We start from the raw sequence: 19,694 nt of genomic DNA, 5'->3' as shown, positions 1-19,694 counted from the left end.
TTGTTAGCTAATCTGCAGTGCGTTAGACGATTGGACAACAATCCCAGCTGTATGCCATATCAGAGGGGTTTTCATTTAATGTTGGAATGGGTCACTAGAAAGCTTTTATTTTTCCTCAGAGTAAAACATTTATGTGGTGTGCTTTTAGGGTACAACATCATTATGACTTGCAGTTGTAAAACGTATTATCATTCATTTGTACCTTTTTTCTGGTTGCTTTCACAACATGACAATGACATCAAAATGACATAATTTGTGCACCAGCCCATTTGGCTGAAATTATTTATTCCATTATAGGGTGGAGGAAGCTGAGGCCTCTCTTCATATCACAATGGCCATCACCACCAACCTTTGCAGTGGGACTAATTTCGAATTTCTAAAAGTACAAATATATATTTGAGATCTTGGAGAAAAATGCACAAAAACTAATGAGTACATGGAGAGAAAGCAGCAGCAGCAATGCCACTTGCCATCAGTGGTAGAACGTCAAATCTGAAATATTGCCTAAAGAAATGTAAAGGAACATACTTGGATTATTTTAGTCAAGTTTATTATCATAAGCACATAGTATAGTAAAATTCTTACTTGCATGTCTCCTCAGAACAGCTCACATAAAAGATAAATACAATGCAACATCTACTGTATGTATACACAATTATACAGTATATAATAAAATAATATGTATTTACAAGTATTTTATTTTATACACACACACACAAACACACAGAGTGGATTCAGAAAGCATCCAGACCCCTTCACCTTCTACACACTTTGTTGTGTCTTTGATTTAATTTTAATTGGATAAATTTGCTATTTTTGACCATCAATCTACACTCAATAACCCATAACAACAAAGTGAAAACATATTTTCAGAATGAGTTGCAAATGTACTAAAAATCAGAAACTGAAATCTCTCATTCATATAAGTATTCAAATCCATTAATTCAGTACTTTGTAGAAAACCTTTTTGGCTTCAATTTGAGTCTGCTTGGGTAAATTTTGTCCACCTGGAATTGGGCAGTTTATCCCATTCCCTGGCATAAGCTCAATTAGGTCTATTCAAACGGCGGCCTGCAAGCCAAATGCAGCCAAAAAGTAACCTTCAAGTAGCCCAGTTCATTGTCCCACCAGAAATGCGGAGAAAAAACACATTTTGCGAGCCTTCATAAATTCCTACCTAAATTCCTACACTAGTATAGACCATGAATTTAACACTCCGCATAGCCTAGCAACATTCAACCTACAATGTAGTGAATTGTTGTGTGTTTAGAAGTGGTGGTAGTAGTTTATAATACTGTGAAATTCTGTTGAATAAAGCACACAGGAGTTGCTTCTCTGGGGGAATTTTCCAAATGCCAACAGGCTTTTTATTTGTTGTGCCACCTAATACATGGTGTCCTACCACTCATTATCTGGGTTATGGGGAACCCTCCATAAAAAAAAAAAAGAAACGTTGGCCTTCCGCTTTTCTGTCTCTTCCTGCTCTTTATGATTTCTCACCCTAATCCTGTTATTCATCTCTCTGTAGGGAGGTGCCTAGAGCCTTCACAGGATTCGTCACAATATCAACATAATGTGGCAAGTGTAAAAAAGCCATGCTTTTACACATGTGGTGATTTAGAATGAACCTGTGCTCCCTCAGTGTGCAGTAGACAATTATGGTATTCATGTGTGTCAGTTACTGTTATCACTTGTTATGGGCTTGTGCACTGATAGCTTTGATAGTTCTTTTTTATTCAGTTAAATTCACTTTGAGATGTGTCTGGGTCAGATGTGAGCAAAATGTTTGTTTGATTTCAAAAAGGAAACAAGTTTGTTTGCTAATATTGTGCTCTATTTTGTTTTAATGCACTTTGAGATGTGCCTAGGTCAGATATGACCAAAATGTGTATTTTCTATTTCAAAAGTAGAAAAAAAGTATTACTACTACCTCAGATTTTGTTCAGTTATAGATTTTTTATTGTATGTTATGCACTTGTTGATGTGGCTGTGTCAGATGTGACCACATTTAAAAGGCAAACAATAAATAAACATTAACTGGTTTTCAGTTCATTCATGTTGGTTTAAAATGTGTCATTACCTGCTGCTTATCAGCTGCTGAAATGTCTGGCCCAGCTAAATTTCTTGGTTTGAAAATCCGGTCCAAATAAATTTGTAATTGAGTAGCCCTGTTGTAAGGGGTTTAAGTCTGCGCTTTTGCTAGGCCACACAGCATCAATCAGAGACTTGTCCTGAAGCCACTCCTGTGTTATTTTGGCTGCATGCTTCAGGTCATTGTCGTGCTGAAAAAGTGAACTGTCATCCCAGTATGAAGACATGTGAACTATGGAGCAGGTTTTATTTAAGGACCTCTTTGTATTTTCCTGCATTCATCACTGCTGCTCTTCTGCCCAATTTCCCTGTCCCTGCCATAGGGAAGCACACCCACAGCATGAGGGAAGGGTATTAAGCAGGTTATGAGTGCATGGTCTTCACCACACATACTGCAGTTCAAAAAGTTCAATGTTTATCTCCAAAGAATAGAGAATCTTTCTCTCGTACTCTCAGAATCCTTTACCTGCCGCTTAGCAGGAGTTGCTCCAGTCTAGGCACTCTACCTGAACACTTAATTAATGTATGCTACTGAGATGCAGAGGACTGCTGAAGCACTCTTACAGTTAATACCATTGGCTTCTCGGCCACTTTCCTGACCAAGGCCCTCGTTGCTACATTACTCACTTTGAAGAGTCCCGGTGGTTCTAAATGTCTTCCATTGCACAATCATTGAGGCCTCTCTGCTCCTGGGAACACTCACTGTTTTAGAAATAAGATTCTACCCTTTGTCCTGCTCTTCCATTTTGTTCAGCTCCTTTTTTCCTGACATTGATAAGCCTCAGAAGTTAGTGAACCTCTAGTGATACTCTGTAGTTCCTTTTTACCTCAGGTAGCAAAAGATTTATAAAATTACTTTGAAAAGAGAGAAGGATTTACATCCTATGTCAGGTAAAATAAGGTATTCCTTTGATGTCAGCATCACTGCCTTTTGAATCTTGAAAATACTTTTAGGTGTATCCTTAAAGAGTGATACTGTCCAGTCGAAATATCACATATTGATAAGACAGAGTAACACATAGATATAATTTGGTAAATTATGTATGTTGATAATATAAAAGAGCTAGTATTCTGTTATAGCTTATAGCTGATTAGGGTGAAGATAGCAATCAACTTAGCATTATACATTCTAATGGTTGTGGGCAAAGAAGACCCCCAGAAGCACTACTTAGCACTCCATTGTGGGATGGGTTTGTGACTAAAGATGCTCCAGGACAATGCTGTTCATCTTCATGGAGAGAAGCTAGACAGCATTAGTTATAACGGCCTCTGATTTTTTTCTATTTTCCTATTATTTTCCTGTGTCTCTAGTGAATTCAACATCTGTTCTGCAATGCAGTTGGCATTACTAATAAAGTGTTTTTGCTTTTTGTCATCCCTGAGCTAGAATTACTCCAGACCACAATGCAGATCAGGACCCTCATTACAGCAAAATGCTTAGACATTGCTAGCATCAAGCAAGATGGGAAAACAGGCTTGCTTTGTTAAATTTACCAGTGAACTTTTGGATGATGAGAAGCATTCAGGCAGTTTAATGGACACTCCTCCATAACAGACCCAATGGATTTAGTAACGTACCTTTGAGAACAGAGATGTGCTGCCTGCTCTCCCCATCAGGGTAGCTCCTAATCTCAATGTCTTCCCCATCTTTCAGCTCTACCTTGTCATAGCCGTACCAGCCCAGCAGTTCATTCATAGTATTTTCTGCAAAACTCTGTAAAACAAAAATGTCTGATTAATGATTGTAAATACACATATTGAAATTGAGCAAGACATACGCACTGCATTTAATTATGTTTGCTTTGAAACATTACTTGTCTACCTGACTTTCCTCTGAGCCCCCTTAAACCCCAGTCAAGTTTCAAAACACATCCAAAGGTAAGGTTTATTCTTTGATTTAAAAGCCAAAGAATGTACTGTATTCTTATTTATTATTCTGTAGCAGAGAGGCATTACGCTTTTAGCCTTGTGCTTGAAGGTTCTGAGGCATAGGATGTACTAACACAGACCAGACACTGAGGGCTATTAAAAATTAGCCCTCATTTGCATAAGCATTCGTCATCCTCGACCAAACCAAACCAAGCAACTAATGTTTTCATTATAACACGTCAACAATGGGAATACACAGCACATTTTACAGTGATTAGGGCATAATTAAGTGGCAGAAAACAGCACACTAAAAATAACGTTGTTTGAGCAGAAAACTTGCTGCTTACAGCCTTTCAGCAGAAGAATTAATTATTTATAGATCACATTATAGGAGCATGACTGTATTTTAATTAAAATAATATTCACAGAAAAAATCTCAAATATCAGGAGCACATGACTGTGTGAACCTTGGGGGGTGGGGGGGAAATCACATGATATGCTAATGGGGTTTCAAGAAAATATATAAAAATAGAAAAAAAAATATTAAACAATGTATTGAATAGCAAGTGAATGTCAATATTTGAAACAGCTGGGGTCAGGAAAAAGCTCTAATTTCAAAATGGGGTCACAAACCAAAAACACTTGGGAAGCTCTGTCCTACAGGTCTCTCAGAAGCAACGCAAACTATGTGATGACTTGGATCTAAGAGATTACATGTAAGAAGACTATATTCTGAAGTCTGTGACCATGCACAAGGATTCCTGCCTTCAGGATTTTAAAAAGGGATTTGCCACTTTCATCAGTTTCACAATGTTCAATAAGACATTATGTGTAGGAAGAATCATAAAGCGCCAAATCAATAAAGGTATAAAACAGGTCATTTAAAAAGTGCCGTTCAAGAAATACTAGCAAATTAATATGCTCAAATTCGCCTTAGGATATAACATATTCATCTTCCTTTTTTTGCTTTTATAATTCATAAAATAACATTTTCAGCAAGGTTCTGGTTCAGATCTTATTCTGGTAGTAGTGGAAAAACACCAATACAAGATGCCTGTTTATCAAAAGGCTCACAAGGGCCACGTTTAGAGTCATCAGTCAACCTAATATACATGCCTTTTTGCAGAGTAACCAGAGGAAAACCTGTGCAGCACATTACACACAGACTACCAACCGAGCTAACTACTACTGTGCCACTGTTTAATTCAAATGGGAATAACATTTACACAAAGGTCACCTTCAGTTTGGAGGTAATAGAGACATTTGTACAACTGACAAAATTATAATTCTGAAAACTAATATGGACATTTTTTTTTTATTTATTTGAAGAAAATAACTTTCCATATGATCAAGGCTAACATATACAACAAAGATAACATTCCATACAATCAAGTTGAACTTAACAAATCAGAATTCAAACCCCACCCAAGAAAAAGAGAGAAGAGGTAACAGCAAGAGCAAATCTTTACAAACAACAAAGAAAGGAGAACGTCCTTTTCCCCAATAAAAATGCTTACTCTAAAATTTTATTAGCACTAGAATTCCTGAAGCCTACAAAAAAACTTGTAATCCTGGCCAACCTTAATCCATTCACACCTCTACCATCAGTGTCTTTTGTTTTGTAAATGCATTGATCAGCACAAGCAGTAAACAGCCTACTGTCCCATCCCCCACCTTGACGGAGCTCAGCTCAGGAGAAAACGTCTCCCAGCTCAGCTCAAGGCTCCTTATCTGGGTGTGAGGTGCCTTGAGTTGTATAGGGTAAATAATACAGTATATCATTATTTGGAATAAATACATTTCATGTGTGTTCCATGTCTACAAAGATCTAGGTAAGAGTAGGAAGAAAAGAAATGCGAGAAATGCAAGAAACGCTGAACACATACCTAAAGTAGAAACTTTTTCCATGTTATACTAATAATGACAAGAAGTGTATGATGTTTGATGACTTTAGTCCAAAAATCAAATAAACTAATGCGCTTTTATTCAACACTATAACCAAAGAAAAGAAAAAAAACATTTGATTTACATGTGGCTGTCAATATGTTTAAAAACTCAAGCTCAAATATCAATCAATAAGGAGTTTACACATATTCTTGAATGGTGTAGAACCCACTGACTTATAACACGTGGGCTGGAATTTTTGCAATTGCAATCTTTCTCCACTTTAAGTCTGTCTGGGAGTACACCCAACACAGCAGTTAATGAGTTAGGAGTGATTATAACACAAAAGCAGTCAGAATGATGATAATTTGCTGCACTCTCAAAAAATGTGGCCCAGTGAGGCTGGAGCTCAATTGCAATGTTCACAGGTTGAATCTTGGCCTATATACATTTTGGACAATTTTAAACAAGATAAATGTGGTTGATAAAAGATTTTAAGTTGAGTAATTAAATGCTTTGCACATATGGAGCCAGAGTGTATTCTATGCATGGCAGCCTTACACTCCTTTTTGATAATATGAACATTTAAAATCATATTTATTTCAATAAACCCAGCAAGGTGTGATCACCAGGGGGCATCACTGAGACCCACTAAAACTCCAGAGACAACCACACTAAGACATTCTTGGGTGCAAATATTTTTTTTTATTTGCAAAAAACCTTTAACAGGTTTCTTGTTGCAGCACAGACCAGTACTGCACACTTTTACTTCTTCTTTCTCCTTGACTCCTCCCAGTCAAGTGTTGTCCAGCTCCGACTCTGACTCGAATGGCTGAGATCAAACATTTCCTTTTAATTTTGATCAAAGAGTACTTCCAGTGCTATGGCATAGCCCTCTGGAAGCACTTCTGGGTTGAACGGAAGTCCCGAAAGTGGGGATTGTGAATCTCAGCAACTTCCCCTGGTGCCATCCAGCAGCTCATGCATGCCATCCATTACCAAGGCCAGAATGATAGAGCGACAATTAAACAACCAATTAACATAACACTCTCAGACGTGCTTAAACCAATTTAGAGTCAAGGGGCTCAGGAGGCTACACTGGCAGCACTTGCCACAAAGTAGGAAACAATGTTGGATGCAGTGCCAGGCTCACTTGTGCAGACTCTCATGAAATTATTCTAGCTGAGTGCTTCACTCCCATGTTGCCTTATTGAAGGCTGTTCTGTTTTTGTGTGGTTTGAACAGAAACATCATTTAAGCAGTATTGTAGCTTCAACCCCCTCCACATAAAAAGACGTAATACAATTATTGACGATCCAATCAATCAGCTGATAATCAAGATTTGCCAGTTTTCATTCAAAATGATTTGTAAATTATCTAAAAAATTTTTTTTCATAACTTTTTTTTAAGCTTTGCAGTCATTTATTTGTAGTGCTCCTTCACGTAAACTAGTGCAGCAGTTGGAACCACATGTATCATTTTGTTCTCAAACTTAACAGAGAGATGACTCTCAGACCTTTGGAGATAGTGAAGGCAGGAATGTGTGTTTTACATTAAAGAAAGTGAAGTAATAAACTGAAAATGGAATATGAGGAGCCGTGCTATGTATGGAGAGGAACAGCAGAGTATAAGAAAAAGAAGGCATATCTTCTGCAGAAATTAAAAGAGAATGAGTTCAGACCTTTTTTTGGCATTGTTATTAAAATGGAGACTTGTAAGCTTGTGTTTAGTACAACCACTCATATTTTCAATTAGAAAAAGAGTAGATAAGGAAGAATTTGCCCTCAATGCGTAGTAAACAGTAGGCTTTTCAGCTAATGGTGATGTCCCTGAGCGATCATTGCCCGGTAGCCCTGACCCCTACTATTATGAAGTGCTTTGTGCAACTTGTCCTCAGACACATTAAGAACGACATCCCCACCTGGCCAATACCAGTCCGCTTACAGGGCAAACAGGTCAACTGAGGACACTGTCTCACTGTGTTCATCAACTTCACCTCTGCCTTCAACACCACCCCTCCCTCCCCCTCAACAGGCTGGCTGTTAAACTTAACACCTGTGCAACTGGATTTTAGATTTTTTTACTAACAGACAACAACCTGTACGCATGAGTAAAAACTTCTCTTCACCAGTAACACTGAGCACTGGGGTGCCGCAAGGCTGTGTGCTGAGCCCTCTCCTTTACTCCCTGTTCACAAATGACTGCCAAACTACCCATGATAGGTCGGAGGCTAAGGATCTACACTGGTATCCCGAAGGTTGTCGGTTCGAATACCCATCACTGCCGAAAGAGATCCTACTCTGCTGGGCCCTTGAGCAAGGCCCTTAACCTTCAATTGCTCCAGGGGTGCTGTACAATGGCTGACCCTGTGCTCTGAGCCCAAGGGGTAAGCGAAAACTAACAAATTCCTAATACAAGAAATTGTAAAAGGCGAAATAAAGAACAAAAAAAAAATGCTAACATCATAATAAAGTTTTCTGACAACACCACCGTGATAGGCCTGATCTCTAATGATGATGAAGCAACCTATAGGTTGAGAGTTGGAGCCAGAACAACAACCTTGTACTCAATTCCAAGATAATAAAGGGAGGGATTCTAGACTTAAGCAGACTGAACTACAGTGGTCAACATCCCATCACCATTAACTGTGAAATTGAAATTGAAATTGGCCAATTGCAGTAGCATGGAACAAGTGATCAGCATCAACACTAAAAAACCTGACTGGGGCATTCCTAAATACAATGTTGTCCTGTCGATATAAATGTCTCACTTTAACATGACAGGATAGGATTGCTGGGAGGAAACAAAGAAATAGAAAACAGGTGAAAATGCCCACCTAATGTATACCATATATGTATAGATAGATGGGAAGATATTGATGGGAGTTCCCTAGAAATTCACAACAAGGAGACCAGATTCTCCCTGTCTGGAGTTTGCTTGTGCTCTCTGTGTCTGTATGGCTTTAACATGCAGGTTAGGTGATTTGGCATTACTAAATTGGCCCTAGTGTGTGTGTTCGCCCAGGAATGGACTGGCACCTTGTCCAGGTGTTGTTCCTACCTTATGTCTAATGAATTCTGGAATAAGCTCCAACTACTCTGCTGCCCTGCTCTAGATAAGCAGAATGGGAAAATGGATGGATGTTGTACGGTATCAAAAGTACAACTTTTGATCCATTAAAGACTTAAAAGTTAACTAGAGGCTGTTCTTGCAACATGCAGTATAAGGCAGGAACCAACCCTGGACTGGACAGCACACTAGTGTCCCTCTACCATTCATACATACACCCACAGTTTTTCATTGTGAGTCACCAGTTAATCTAAAACACAGTATCTGAGAAACTGTAGATGGACACAGGGAAAATGTACACATTCCATTCAGGTATTAACTGAGCTGGAGATTGAACCCATGTCTTTGGAGCTGTGACGCAGCAGTGATTTGATCTTCCATTGATCAAACTTTCAAAAAAAGATTGGTTAGTCAATATTTAAAAAATCTTTGAAGTGACTGACTACTCAACTTTTCATGTGGTCATGGATTAGTCTCCCACCTGTGTTAAATGATAATGTCTGTTTAAATCTGACGATTTTAAATGCTTTCTATATCTGTTAAATTATTTTTATTTTTTCTTGGTATTTATATCAACTTTAATATAAACTCATAACTTCATTGTTAAGTGGTCAAATATAATCAACTGGGAAGAGTCACTGAGGTTAAAGAATTTAGGAATGAAGTTTCAAAGTTTGTTACTTTTCCAGGCTTTTGATTGGCAGTAAAATTTCAGCCCTGAAGGGCCACAGAGACCGCTAGTTGTATTTTCAGCCCAGCTCTTAATCAGTAGTTGATTGCGGCCTGCAGCCAAGCCCACTGATTGAAGAGCCTTCTTCTGTAACACCTTCTTGATTCAAAAGTGCATGACAGTACGTAGATCAGATTTGTATTGGTTTGTTTGTCTCTGCATTTCACAAGGCTGGCTGCTGCTATCTGTTTATGTACAAGACAGCCACTTGTGCCTGTTCAAGTAATAAATAATTACTGGAACCATCAAGGCACAGGAGCAAAGGACAGTACGCTTTTCTTCGGGGTAGCCAAGCATACACTCTTGCTTGGGATGTCTTGAGTGCATGTAGCATCCTGCATTTATTTAAAAACAGGCAAAAAAGTCATCATCTTGAAAATGAAAGGCTTAAATGATAAATTACTATTGAAAAAGGAAGGAAACAATACAGATCTATTTGATGCAGTGCTTTACTACAGAGTAGCTGAATCACCAAATTCACAAATATTTTATTCCAATTACATCGGAAGGGGTGACCTGCTGACACTGAAGGTTCAAATTGTTTTGTAACATAGTTTTATGTGCTCCAGAATTTCTTTAAAGACATAGAAAGGTATACAACTGAGTTTTGTTGTTATTTATTTGTTGTATTTTGCTTTCGTAAAAGCTATTTTATTTTATTGTCATGTTTTGAAAGGAATGTTACTCCATCTTTGATACTGCCGTTATGAAAATAAGTTAATAGGTTGTGATTCTGTGTCATTAGAAACTGTTCCCTGGAAGTCACGACAGTATTTCAGCCAATGTTTCTCAACAGAAAGACACCTGAGAGGGTGGATAATAAACAAACCCTAGTGTGTGTTCCTGTTTTGTGGCACTCAAATTCACACTCTGCTGTTCTCAACAGAAGTTTTTGGTTTAGTTATTTTATTCAGACAACTTGTGTTATTCATTTCCTGGTCTGACTATGGCTTGTTTAGTGACTACATTTCATTTCGTAGTAGTGTTGGATCAGTACTGCAGTTTTGATTTCATTATGTGTACCAGCTTTCAGACCTCATTACTTGTACTGAAATGGTACCAAAATAAACAAAGGAAACCACCACATTCTACACCAACTGCAGCCCCCAGTTGCTGAACTGTGTGTCTGCCTGGTGCACTACACAGATTCTCACGTCAACTGTTGCGGTTGCATAGTTATGCGTCTCCCTTGAAGTTTTACAAGCTATGGTTCCACTTTAAATTCTCCTGCAGCGTCTCAATCGTGTTGAACAACTTAAAGTGTTTGTTGTCAGGAGTGGTTTGTATGCCTAAGTGCCTTGGTACAAACAGTGGTTTCCCTTTGGATACTTTAGTGCAGGCATTCTTAAACCAGTGCAGCCAGAGGAAACCCCTCACACATGGGGAGAACATGCAAACTTCACGCAGGGAGAACCTAGGACGAGAACTCTGGTCTCCGAGGCAGCAGCACTAACATATTTTTATTATACAGTCATGTGGCAATCATCGCAGACATGTCCAAGACCTGACCCATAGTTTAATGAACACTAATCTAGTGCTTCGAAAAGGCACGAGGGGTAAAAAAAGATGCAGCCCCAGTTGACAATATGAATAAAGCCAGAAGACCTGGAAGGTAAAATAATATCATTAAAGACAAAAATCTGTGAGGTATATGTATATTCAGTAGTGTGTTTGGAGAGTTAGTTAAAGAGACAAAAGGAGATAAGCACAGTGAGATTTGGAGTCAACCGCACCTTTCTTATTTTGGGTAGGTGCCACAGTAGCTTTAAGTATGGAATCAAGTTGATTCACTTCCCCCTTAGACTTTTCTTCATGGTTGTTAGTAAGCCTGTAGGCTACATGCATGTATACTAAATGATGACCTAATTCCACCAACACAGTAGCTTTTTTCTGTACTATCAATAAAACATGGATTTAAAGGGATTTTTTACGCATTTTCTTCTTCTCCCTGTTTATAAAATATTCACACATTAAGCCATTTATCATGTTACAGGGTTCATCTTTAAAATAATGTCACAGTTCAACCGTTTAGAGGTTTTGCAAAATGGACAATACTCTTCTGTCTAGAGTTACGAGTAAGAATGAATTTGAACAGCTCCAAATGTTCCAGTGTGATAATCCTATTAATCGGTTGTTTTTGTTATGTTACCACTGCTACTTCTGAGCCTTGTAATACAAAAGGTACAAGAGTTTTGACCTACAGGTAAAATAAAGTGGCATGCAGTATAACAGGTGGCTTTTAGGGATTTCCTGAGGTCCATAATTTAAAGAAAATCAACCCTCGGCTGGCATCTCGAGGTCAGTGAAATTAAGTATGCCTGTCTTAAACAAATACCCGAGCTTCCTAAATCTCTTATCTCAGCAATAGATTGAGGCTTTCAGGGCAAAGTGATCAGAACACACCAAAGATCAGCAACTTAGATAACATATGAAGTCTCAAGAATGACCTTAAATGACTGCTAAATTGTTTCCTGTAATGTAACCCTGGCTTTATTCCCAATGCACTGGCAAAGCCAAAAAGGGGCACAATAACCCTCCTGGCTCCATATGCAATCATAGACAAGGAAGAAAAAAAGAGAAAGAAAAAAGAAAGAAATGCTTTCTTTCCATTTGAGAAAGTCCCAGACATTCATTCATTGATCAGTTTAACGATGACACCAAGTCTACATACTTCAAATTTTATTAATGTACAGTCCCTGCCAGGCCACAGTTGGCTTTAAAATACTATAGCTGCAGGCATATGTCCACCATACTGTGCTTAAGTCCATGCTAATGTGGACCTCCATTCATTTAAAGATGACAACATACCCAGTCCCATACCCACCGGGAATGAGTTGATACATAATCTCACATTTTTCCATATATTAGTCTGATTTTATCTGATATGTGCAGTATGTATTTATTACTATTGAAATTGAAAAACTAAATTTGGTGAACGTTTTATATAAAGAATTGGGAGCTTGTAAACATTTAAATGGAAATCTGAACTTGTTCATGTCAAATTACAGCAACTCAAAATAGGCAGATTTAATGATCATCTTATACTTGTCAAATTCAGCTAAGTAATGGAAGGTGACAAGTCACAAACAAATGCCCTCTAGAATGAATGCTAGCTTGACTCAAAGTCTCCTATTTATTTCTTGTTTTATGCTATTGTAGATGGTTGGTGTTTAATGATGGAAGCTGGGGTTAAACATGTGCACCGTCTCAGCGTCTGTTCTCCTGTTTGGTCTCACAGTCTCTTTTTTCTGCTTTGACCAATCACTATGCACGCTCTCTGTCTCTCTCTCTCTCTCTCTCTCACTCACTCGCTCACTGCTTGCTGGGCAGGCACAAAGTGGCTAATAAAGCAACTTGATTCTGCCTGCTTCTGTGTGTTTTTAGCCATTTCAATTAAATGTGTCGAAAGGGGAAATAAGTAAAAAGGAATTTGAACAATAGACGGGGTGAACTTTGTTCAGCTAGATAAGACACAACACAGTGTAAGGCAGTACTTAATTTATGGACACTTACCTCCTATACAGCAAATGCCAAGAAGTAACTGACCATCTTAGAAATTTTGATCACTCCTTTGCTGAGGGATTTTAAATGCTCTGAAATTGAAATACTAAAAAAAACATAAGAAGCCATGGTGCCACTCTATTAGGATCTATAAAAACTGTTAGAGCATATGCCCTTTGGGATTAAACACAACATTTTAAAAAACTCACATCATTTTTTTTATGAAAACTAAAATGTTGAACAATATACTGTGCTGCGCACCACCATCCCACAGACAGGCCTGTAAGCAGAATAAGCAGCCCAGCTTATTAAATAAATAACACCATCAATGCTTAAAATGCTTAAAGTTACATGTGCTCACCTGTATCGACAACTGTGACAGATGTTAATAAATGTTGCTTATTGTACTCTCCATATTGTTTCCTGAATCCAAGAAAGTGTGAACACCCATACTACATGCATCAGTGTCTCATCCAACTATGGGATGCTTTCTCTTGACTATAAACTCAATGCTGGTTCCTTACCAGTGAGGGGGCACTTACTGAACTAATAAGTTCTGATCTTGTGTATCATTAGAGCCTACAAAATGGGGAGGATGAGCAAGGAAAGGATTCAAAGCCCATTTTTACACGGTCTACCAGGGGTAATTTCTTGTTACACTTAAGATTTCATTCAGTTGTGCAAATTTGATTTATAGAATCAGTTGAAACTTTGGTTTTTTTCATAAGGCACACAGTAAATTGGGGTAACGGTAGGAGGGAACGGGGCTTTTTTATTTTCCTTACTGCTGTTCAACCTCGACCTGGTTAAATGTTATATATAATATTTTAAACATGATCTAAAGGTTTTCTTAAACTTTCTTAAACAAAGCACAGAGTGAATGTCTTTACAACTGATAAGCAGCTGGGTGAGATCCTGTTATTGTGGTTTCAAATGTTTATTGATTAAAATAACCCTCACTTTTTGAGCTCCTCAGTTCCTTCTGTAGGGTCATACTATAAACTCTTTTGGAAATATATGAAGTACTAACAAACTATATCTCAGCTCCTTAATATAACCAATTACACTCACTGATACACAAATTATTAGGAACACTATACTAATGCTGGGTAGTGCCTCTATTTAATCTTGAAAACACAGCCTCATGTCTTAATGGCATGGATTCCATAATATGTTGGAGACATTCACTTAAGATTCTGGTCCATTTTGACATGATTGCATCAGTTTCTACAGATTTATCATATGCATATTCATTCATGTTATGAATCTCCCATTCTACCACATCCCAAAAGTGTTCTACTGGATTCAGATCTGGTGGCTAAGAAGGCCACTGATGGTCACTTTACCCATTGGCATGTTTATGACACCAGGTTGACCACATTTGCTTTGTGACATTGTGCATGAGAGTGCTGGAAATAATCATTCAAAGATGGGTGAGTTGTGGCCATAAAGAGATATATATGGTCAGTAACAACAGTATTACACCACCACCAGACTGGGCTGTTGTCACAAGGAAGGCTGGGAGTGTGGATTCTTGCTGCTGGTGCCAAATTCTGTCCCTACCATATTTGTGCCTCAGCAGAATTTGAGATTCATCACACCAGGCTATATTTTCCCAGTCCTAAACTGTCTAATTTGGGTGAGCCTGTGCGCACTGCAGTCTTAGCTTTCTCTTTTTGGCTATCAGGAGAGGAACCCAACATTGTCTTCTTCTGTTGTAGCCCATCTGCCTGTAGGGTTGACTTAGTGTACATTCTGAGATGCTTTTCTGCTCATTACTTTTGTACAGAGTGGTAATCTGAGTTACTGTAGCCTTTCTGTGAGCACAAACCAGTCTAGCCTTTCATCTCTGATGTTATCCACAGAAATACCGTTCACTGGATGTTTGTTTTTCACACTACATGGAATTTCACACGATTATGAGTAAACCCTAGAGACTGCTGTGTGTGAAAACTCCAGCAGATCAGCATTTATAGAAATTCTTAAACCAGCCTGTCCGGCCTCAACAACCACGCCAAGGTCGAAATCACTGAGAATACATTTTTCCCCATTCTGGTGTTTGGTGTGAAGATTAACTGAAGTTTCTGAGCTGCTGTCGCATGATTTTATGTATGATTAGATAATTGCAAGAACATGCAGGTGTACCCATATTGCTAATAAGTTGTTTAGTAAATGTAAATTAGATTTTACTGATGTATTTACTACAGATACCTCAACCAAAGTGAAGCAACCAAAACCGGTCATAAAGTATACCTTTCTCACTGGGAACTATATATAGCCTTCAGTATTAATCATTAAGCTCTTTTTGGTGATTATATACAACTATGTTTAGAGTAAATGTCCAGAATACTTTATATTGTATTAGATGCTCATTGTAATCTCCACTCTGTAGAAGTTTTTTTTTTTTTATTCAGAATATTTAAATTATCTCAGTGTATTTTATGCAGTCTTTAAATGCTTTCCACATAGTGTATTTTAATGATCTTGTCCTAATGTCATGTATTTGTTCATTTATCCATGTTCTTCTAAAATGAACAACAAAGTTCCCCTACATAACATTTAAGACAAAGCACATGAACACATAAACAGTCAGGCCTATGTGTTAGTGTAATTACCCATTGATAAATTTTACATGATCCCTTCACAACATTGGCATCTCCAACATGGAAAATCTCCAAATATATTGTGTAATACTTGCAAAATAAATGCAAAATATTTTACCTTTGTATTTGATTTACACGTTTTTACATGTATATTATTTTATATTTTGTGAAAATGTGAATATTGGATCTTTTTGTATATTCCAGAAATTAAGATTGAATTTCATAAAATTTATCTATAACGTTTTTCTCATAGAACAAGTTCTATATAAAATGCAGTTTGGTTCGAACCACATATTCCTAGAGCTGACTTTGACTTTGTGTGATCGTGCAATACTCTTATGTGAATGAGGTTCAGCATGACTGGAGGAAAATGGATATTAACAGCCGTAAACGGCACTATATAGCGCCTGACCCGACACAGATTGGACACGGGAGGCACGTGTATAATACAAGGCTTTTTATTCTTCTTCAGCTGGAGGGCACGTCTTCCCCGTACTTCCCCCCAGCCACAACACAGTCCCAAATACCAGTAAAGCACAAACACAAACTCTCTTCTCTGGCACCACCACTCCTCCCTCGCAACCTTGTCTTCCTCCACCCGACTCTGGCCGATGAGTGGTGGTCACTGGCTCCTTTTATAGGTCACCTGGAAGTGCTCCAGGTGTTTGATCACCAAGATCCAGCGGCACTTCCAGGTGTGATGAAGCTGCTGCCCATACGGGCTCAGGAGTCCCAAACACAGCACCCCCTGGCGGTACGTGCGGGACCCAACAGTGCTGCCCCCAACTCCAATTCCCAGGGAGCCATGTGGGAAACTGAGGCACTTCACCAGGCCAGGGGGGCGGCCATCTAGCGTCCAGGAGGAGGTATTGCACTGTCCAGGGCTGCTCCCCCTGAATACAGTGTGCAGGGGCGTCCCGACTGGGCATGGACGCCAGGCGCCTGTCACACAGCTTATAATAACGAATGGCTTTGTCATATCTGTGGGGTGCTTGGAGATCAAAAGTTGTTCTCAATAATCCATCCATTATCCAACCTGCTATATCCTAACGACAGGGTCATGGGGGTCTGCTGGAGCCAATCCCAGCAAACAAGACAGGAAACAAATTCTGGGAAGGGCGCCAGCCCACCGCAGGGCACACACTAGGGTCAATTTAGAATCGCCAATGCACCTAACCAGCATGTCTTTGGACCCGGGAAGCAAACTCGGGTCTCCTAACTGCAAGGCAGCAGCGCTACCACTGCGCCATCATGCCCGTTCTCAATAATTCATTGTCAAATTGGTAATTATGTTGTTCTATTTATTGTGGCATCCGGCTGAGGGTGGAACCCAGCTGGGATGCCCAGGACGACCGGAGGAGGGCTTGTACCTCCTTCAGACCGTGAGGGGGCGACCGCCCTGGTTGTGTTGGGGGCCACGGGTAGAGGGCTTGGAAGCCCAACCCTGTAGGGACCCGTGGCCACCGCCAAGCGGCGCCCCGGTGCCTGTAGAAACCTGGAGCCCAGCACTTCCGCCAGACCAGGAAGTGCTGGGGGGAAGAAGACAGGGGACACCTGGAGGGCTTCCGGGTGCGTAGCCGGCACTTCCGCCACACGGGGGCGTGTCTGCAGAGGAATGCCGGGAAGCAGCTGGAGCCCATCTGGGTTCCTATATAAGGGCGCCCTTCATTCAGTAGCGGAAGTCGGGTGGAAGAAGGACGGAGCTGGAGAGAGGACTGGAGGCGGCCAGAAAGGCAATTGAACTGTGAGGCCTGGACTTTGGGGAATCGGTGCAAGAGGCACTGGGACGTGCACTGACGTAATTGTAAATAGTGTGGTGTGTAAATAAACGTGTGTTGGGAGAAACAACGATGTCCGTCTGTCTGTGTCCAGGTCAAGTTCCACATTATATATCTTTACACAATACAGGTGATTACCTTCGAGCAAAAAAAGTATTTCGGACTTGGGCAAGGAATCCTCCCTTCTCTCAACTGACTCACACTCGTACCTTGGGCATTTGCATGTGTCGTGGGCTTATTTTGTTCGTGCAACTATTCTGTAAGAGTGTTAACTGTACTGTATATTGTTAAGAGTATATTGTTAAAAAAAAAGTTTTGTGACAGTTTTGCAATTGTGGTGTTAGAGTAAAAGGACCTGACGCAGTAACAGAATTAAAAGCAATTACAAAATACACGTATCAGTTTTCTAAAACAGCTTTGAAAGACAGGTTTGATGCAACTGGAATGCCTACACTATAAGAGTGCAACACTTGTAGCATATGGAACTAATTTATGTTTAGAGAAAAATGAGTTAAATTAAGAGACATTCACAACTCTTGGACCCACCAGAGTGAGGAGAAAACATATTTTGATTGCTTTGAAGAGAATTTCATTCATTCACTAAACAAATGAGAAAATTGCTCCATACAAAAAGTACAGAGAACTAGTATAGCTAAACATTGAAACTGAGCCTGTGTGTTCTCCTTGAGTAATAGAGAAACTAGAGTAGAGTAGAGTAATTGATGAACAAAGCAATAGCTATTGTCAGGTCTCATCAAATATCACAGCTTGAAACAACAGGCGGTGATTTAAGCAGCCTGCACAAACATACAGTGTACAAAGCCCAAATTAAGTCTTATGCAGAGAATAAAATAGGCAGCAAGCAACACCGAGTCCACTTGAGACAGTAAAAGCCTTAGAGCCTGCAACTCCCATGATAACAAGGATCATAGATGGACTGCCCAGCAAACACAAAAATTACTTGAAATGTGGACAGCAGAATGATTTGGCAATGATGTGCTGTTCTAGTCCAGACAAAAGAATGAGAGTCAGACCAATGAAAACAAGCGGTTTACAGCTACATGATGAATAACCATAGAGCATTTGCATGCTTGGAGGTTCACCCCATTACAGGGTGAAAGTTATCCTGTGACATTTGGGTAACTCATCTCTATAAAGAGCACTGCAATTGATGCTACGTACACATCTCATTGTAAAATAAGTGCTAGTCAGCAAATGTTCACCATCACTTACTTCTCAGATTCCTCTCACACTTAACAGTAATTGGGGAAAAGTCAGTGAGAAAAAGTTCTTTTAACTAAAGTCAGGACAAGGCATTGTGCATATGAACCAAGGAACTGCACTTATGTGGAATTTAAACAGCAGTTTATCCATTTTTAAAAGAACAAATTCACTTCAGCGTTGCTGAGTGACAGAGGCTTCTCTGGCAGTAATGTGTGCAGAGGTGATGTGAATCATGGGTACATCAGTCAGACATGGGCAAAAATTATAAAGAAAAAAATTTGTATACCACGTTTTGACAGAGCTGCTGCCACTTTCACCTTAATCACCAATGCATGTATAGCCTAATTTAAATGGAAATATAGCCTACATCTCAATCATTTAATTAAAATGGTCAATAATAATGTTACATTTGTTTGTTTTTAAATGTTGTAATTGAAATTGTCCATTTGAGATCCATTTTATCATTTTAAGGTACAGTTTCTTAAACTACGGTGACTTGCCACTGTTAGATCAAATAGGGTTGCAACTTGTCATTGTATTTAATGACCATGTTTCTCTTAAACATTCACGTAGTAATAGACTCACTGGTGGTGACTCTCCAAGGGGGGACCTGACCTGATAATCATCATGGACTGGGTTGCAAGGAAAATAAAGTTTAAGAAACCCTGATTTAAAGGGAGCTTGTTCCTGATTTAAATGCAACCAAGCCCCCCTTGGTACCTCCATATATTTTGCCACGTCCCTTCATTTTCTTACTATACGTCTGTTTAACTGCCACAAAAAAGAAGAACCCCAAATGTCCTACACCTGCAAGCCTGAGTTAAGGCAAGCAGCAAATTCTGGAGTTAATAATGAATTATGAAAAGACAGAATGTGAATTTAAATAAGGGAATCTTTTTAATTGGTATGATAGTGTACTCTTTGAAGGGTTTTATATAAAACAAG

The 19,694-nt window shown here is 39.2% G+C and overlaps 1 protein-coding gene across 5 annotated transcripts in view; it reads right to left on the bottom strand.

The window, feature by feature from the left end:
- Window positions 1-19,694, bottom strand: part of sobpa (sine oculis binding protein homolog (Drosophila) a) — a 506,753-nt gene that overhangs the window by 435,502 nt on the left and 51,557 nt on the right. For all 5 annotated transcript variants that reach the window (XM_039747882.1, XM_039747881.1, XM_039747886.1 and 2 more), the window contains exon 2: window positions 3,670-3,805. In XM_039747882.1, coding sequence (XP_039603816.1) covers window positions 3,670-3,805 — 136 coding nt within the window. The remainder of the gene's footprint in view (window positions 1-3,669; window positions 3,806-19,694) is intronic.

The sequence above is a fragment of the Polypterus senegalus genome, chromosome 3 (assembly GCF_016835505.1).
Source record: "Polypterus senegalus isolate Bchr_013 chromosome 3, ASM1683550v1, whole genome shotgun sequence".
In the NCBI taxonomy this organism is placed as follows: domain Eukaryota; kingdom Metazoa; phylum Chordata; class Cladistia; order Polypteriformes; family Polypteridae; genus Polypterus; species Polypterus senegalus.
This window is presented reverse-complemented; position numbering and strand designations above follow the sequence as displayed.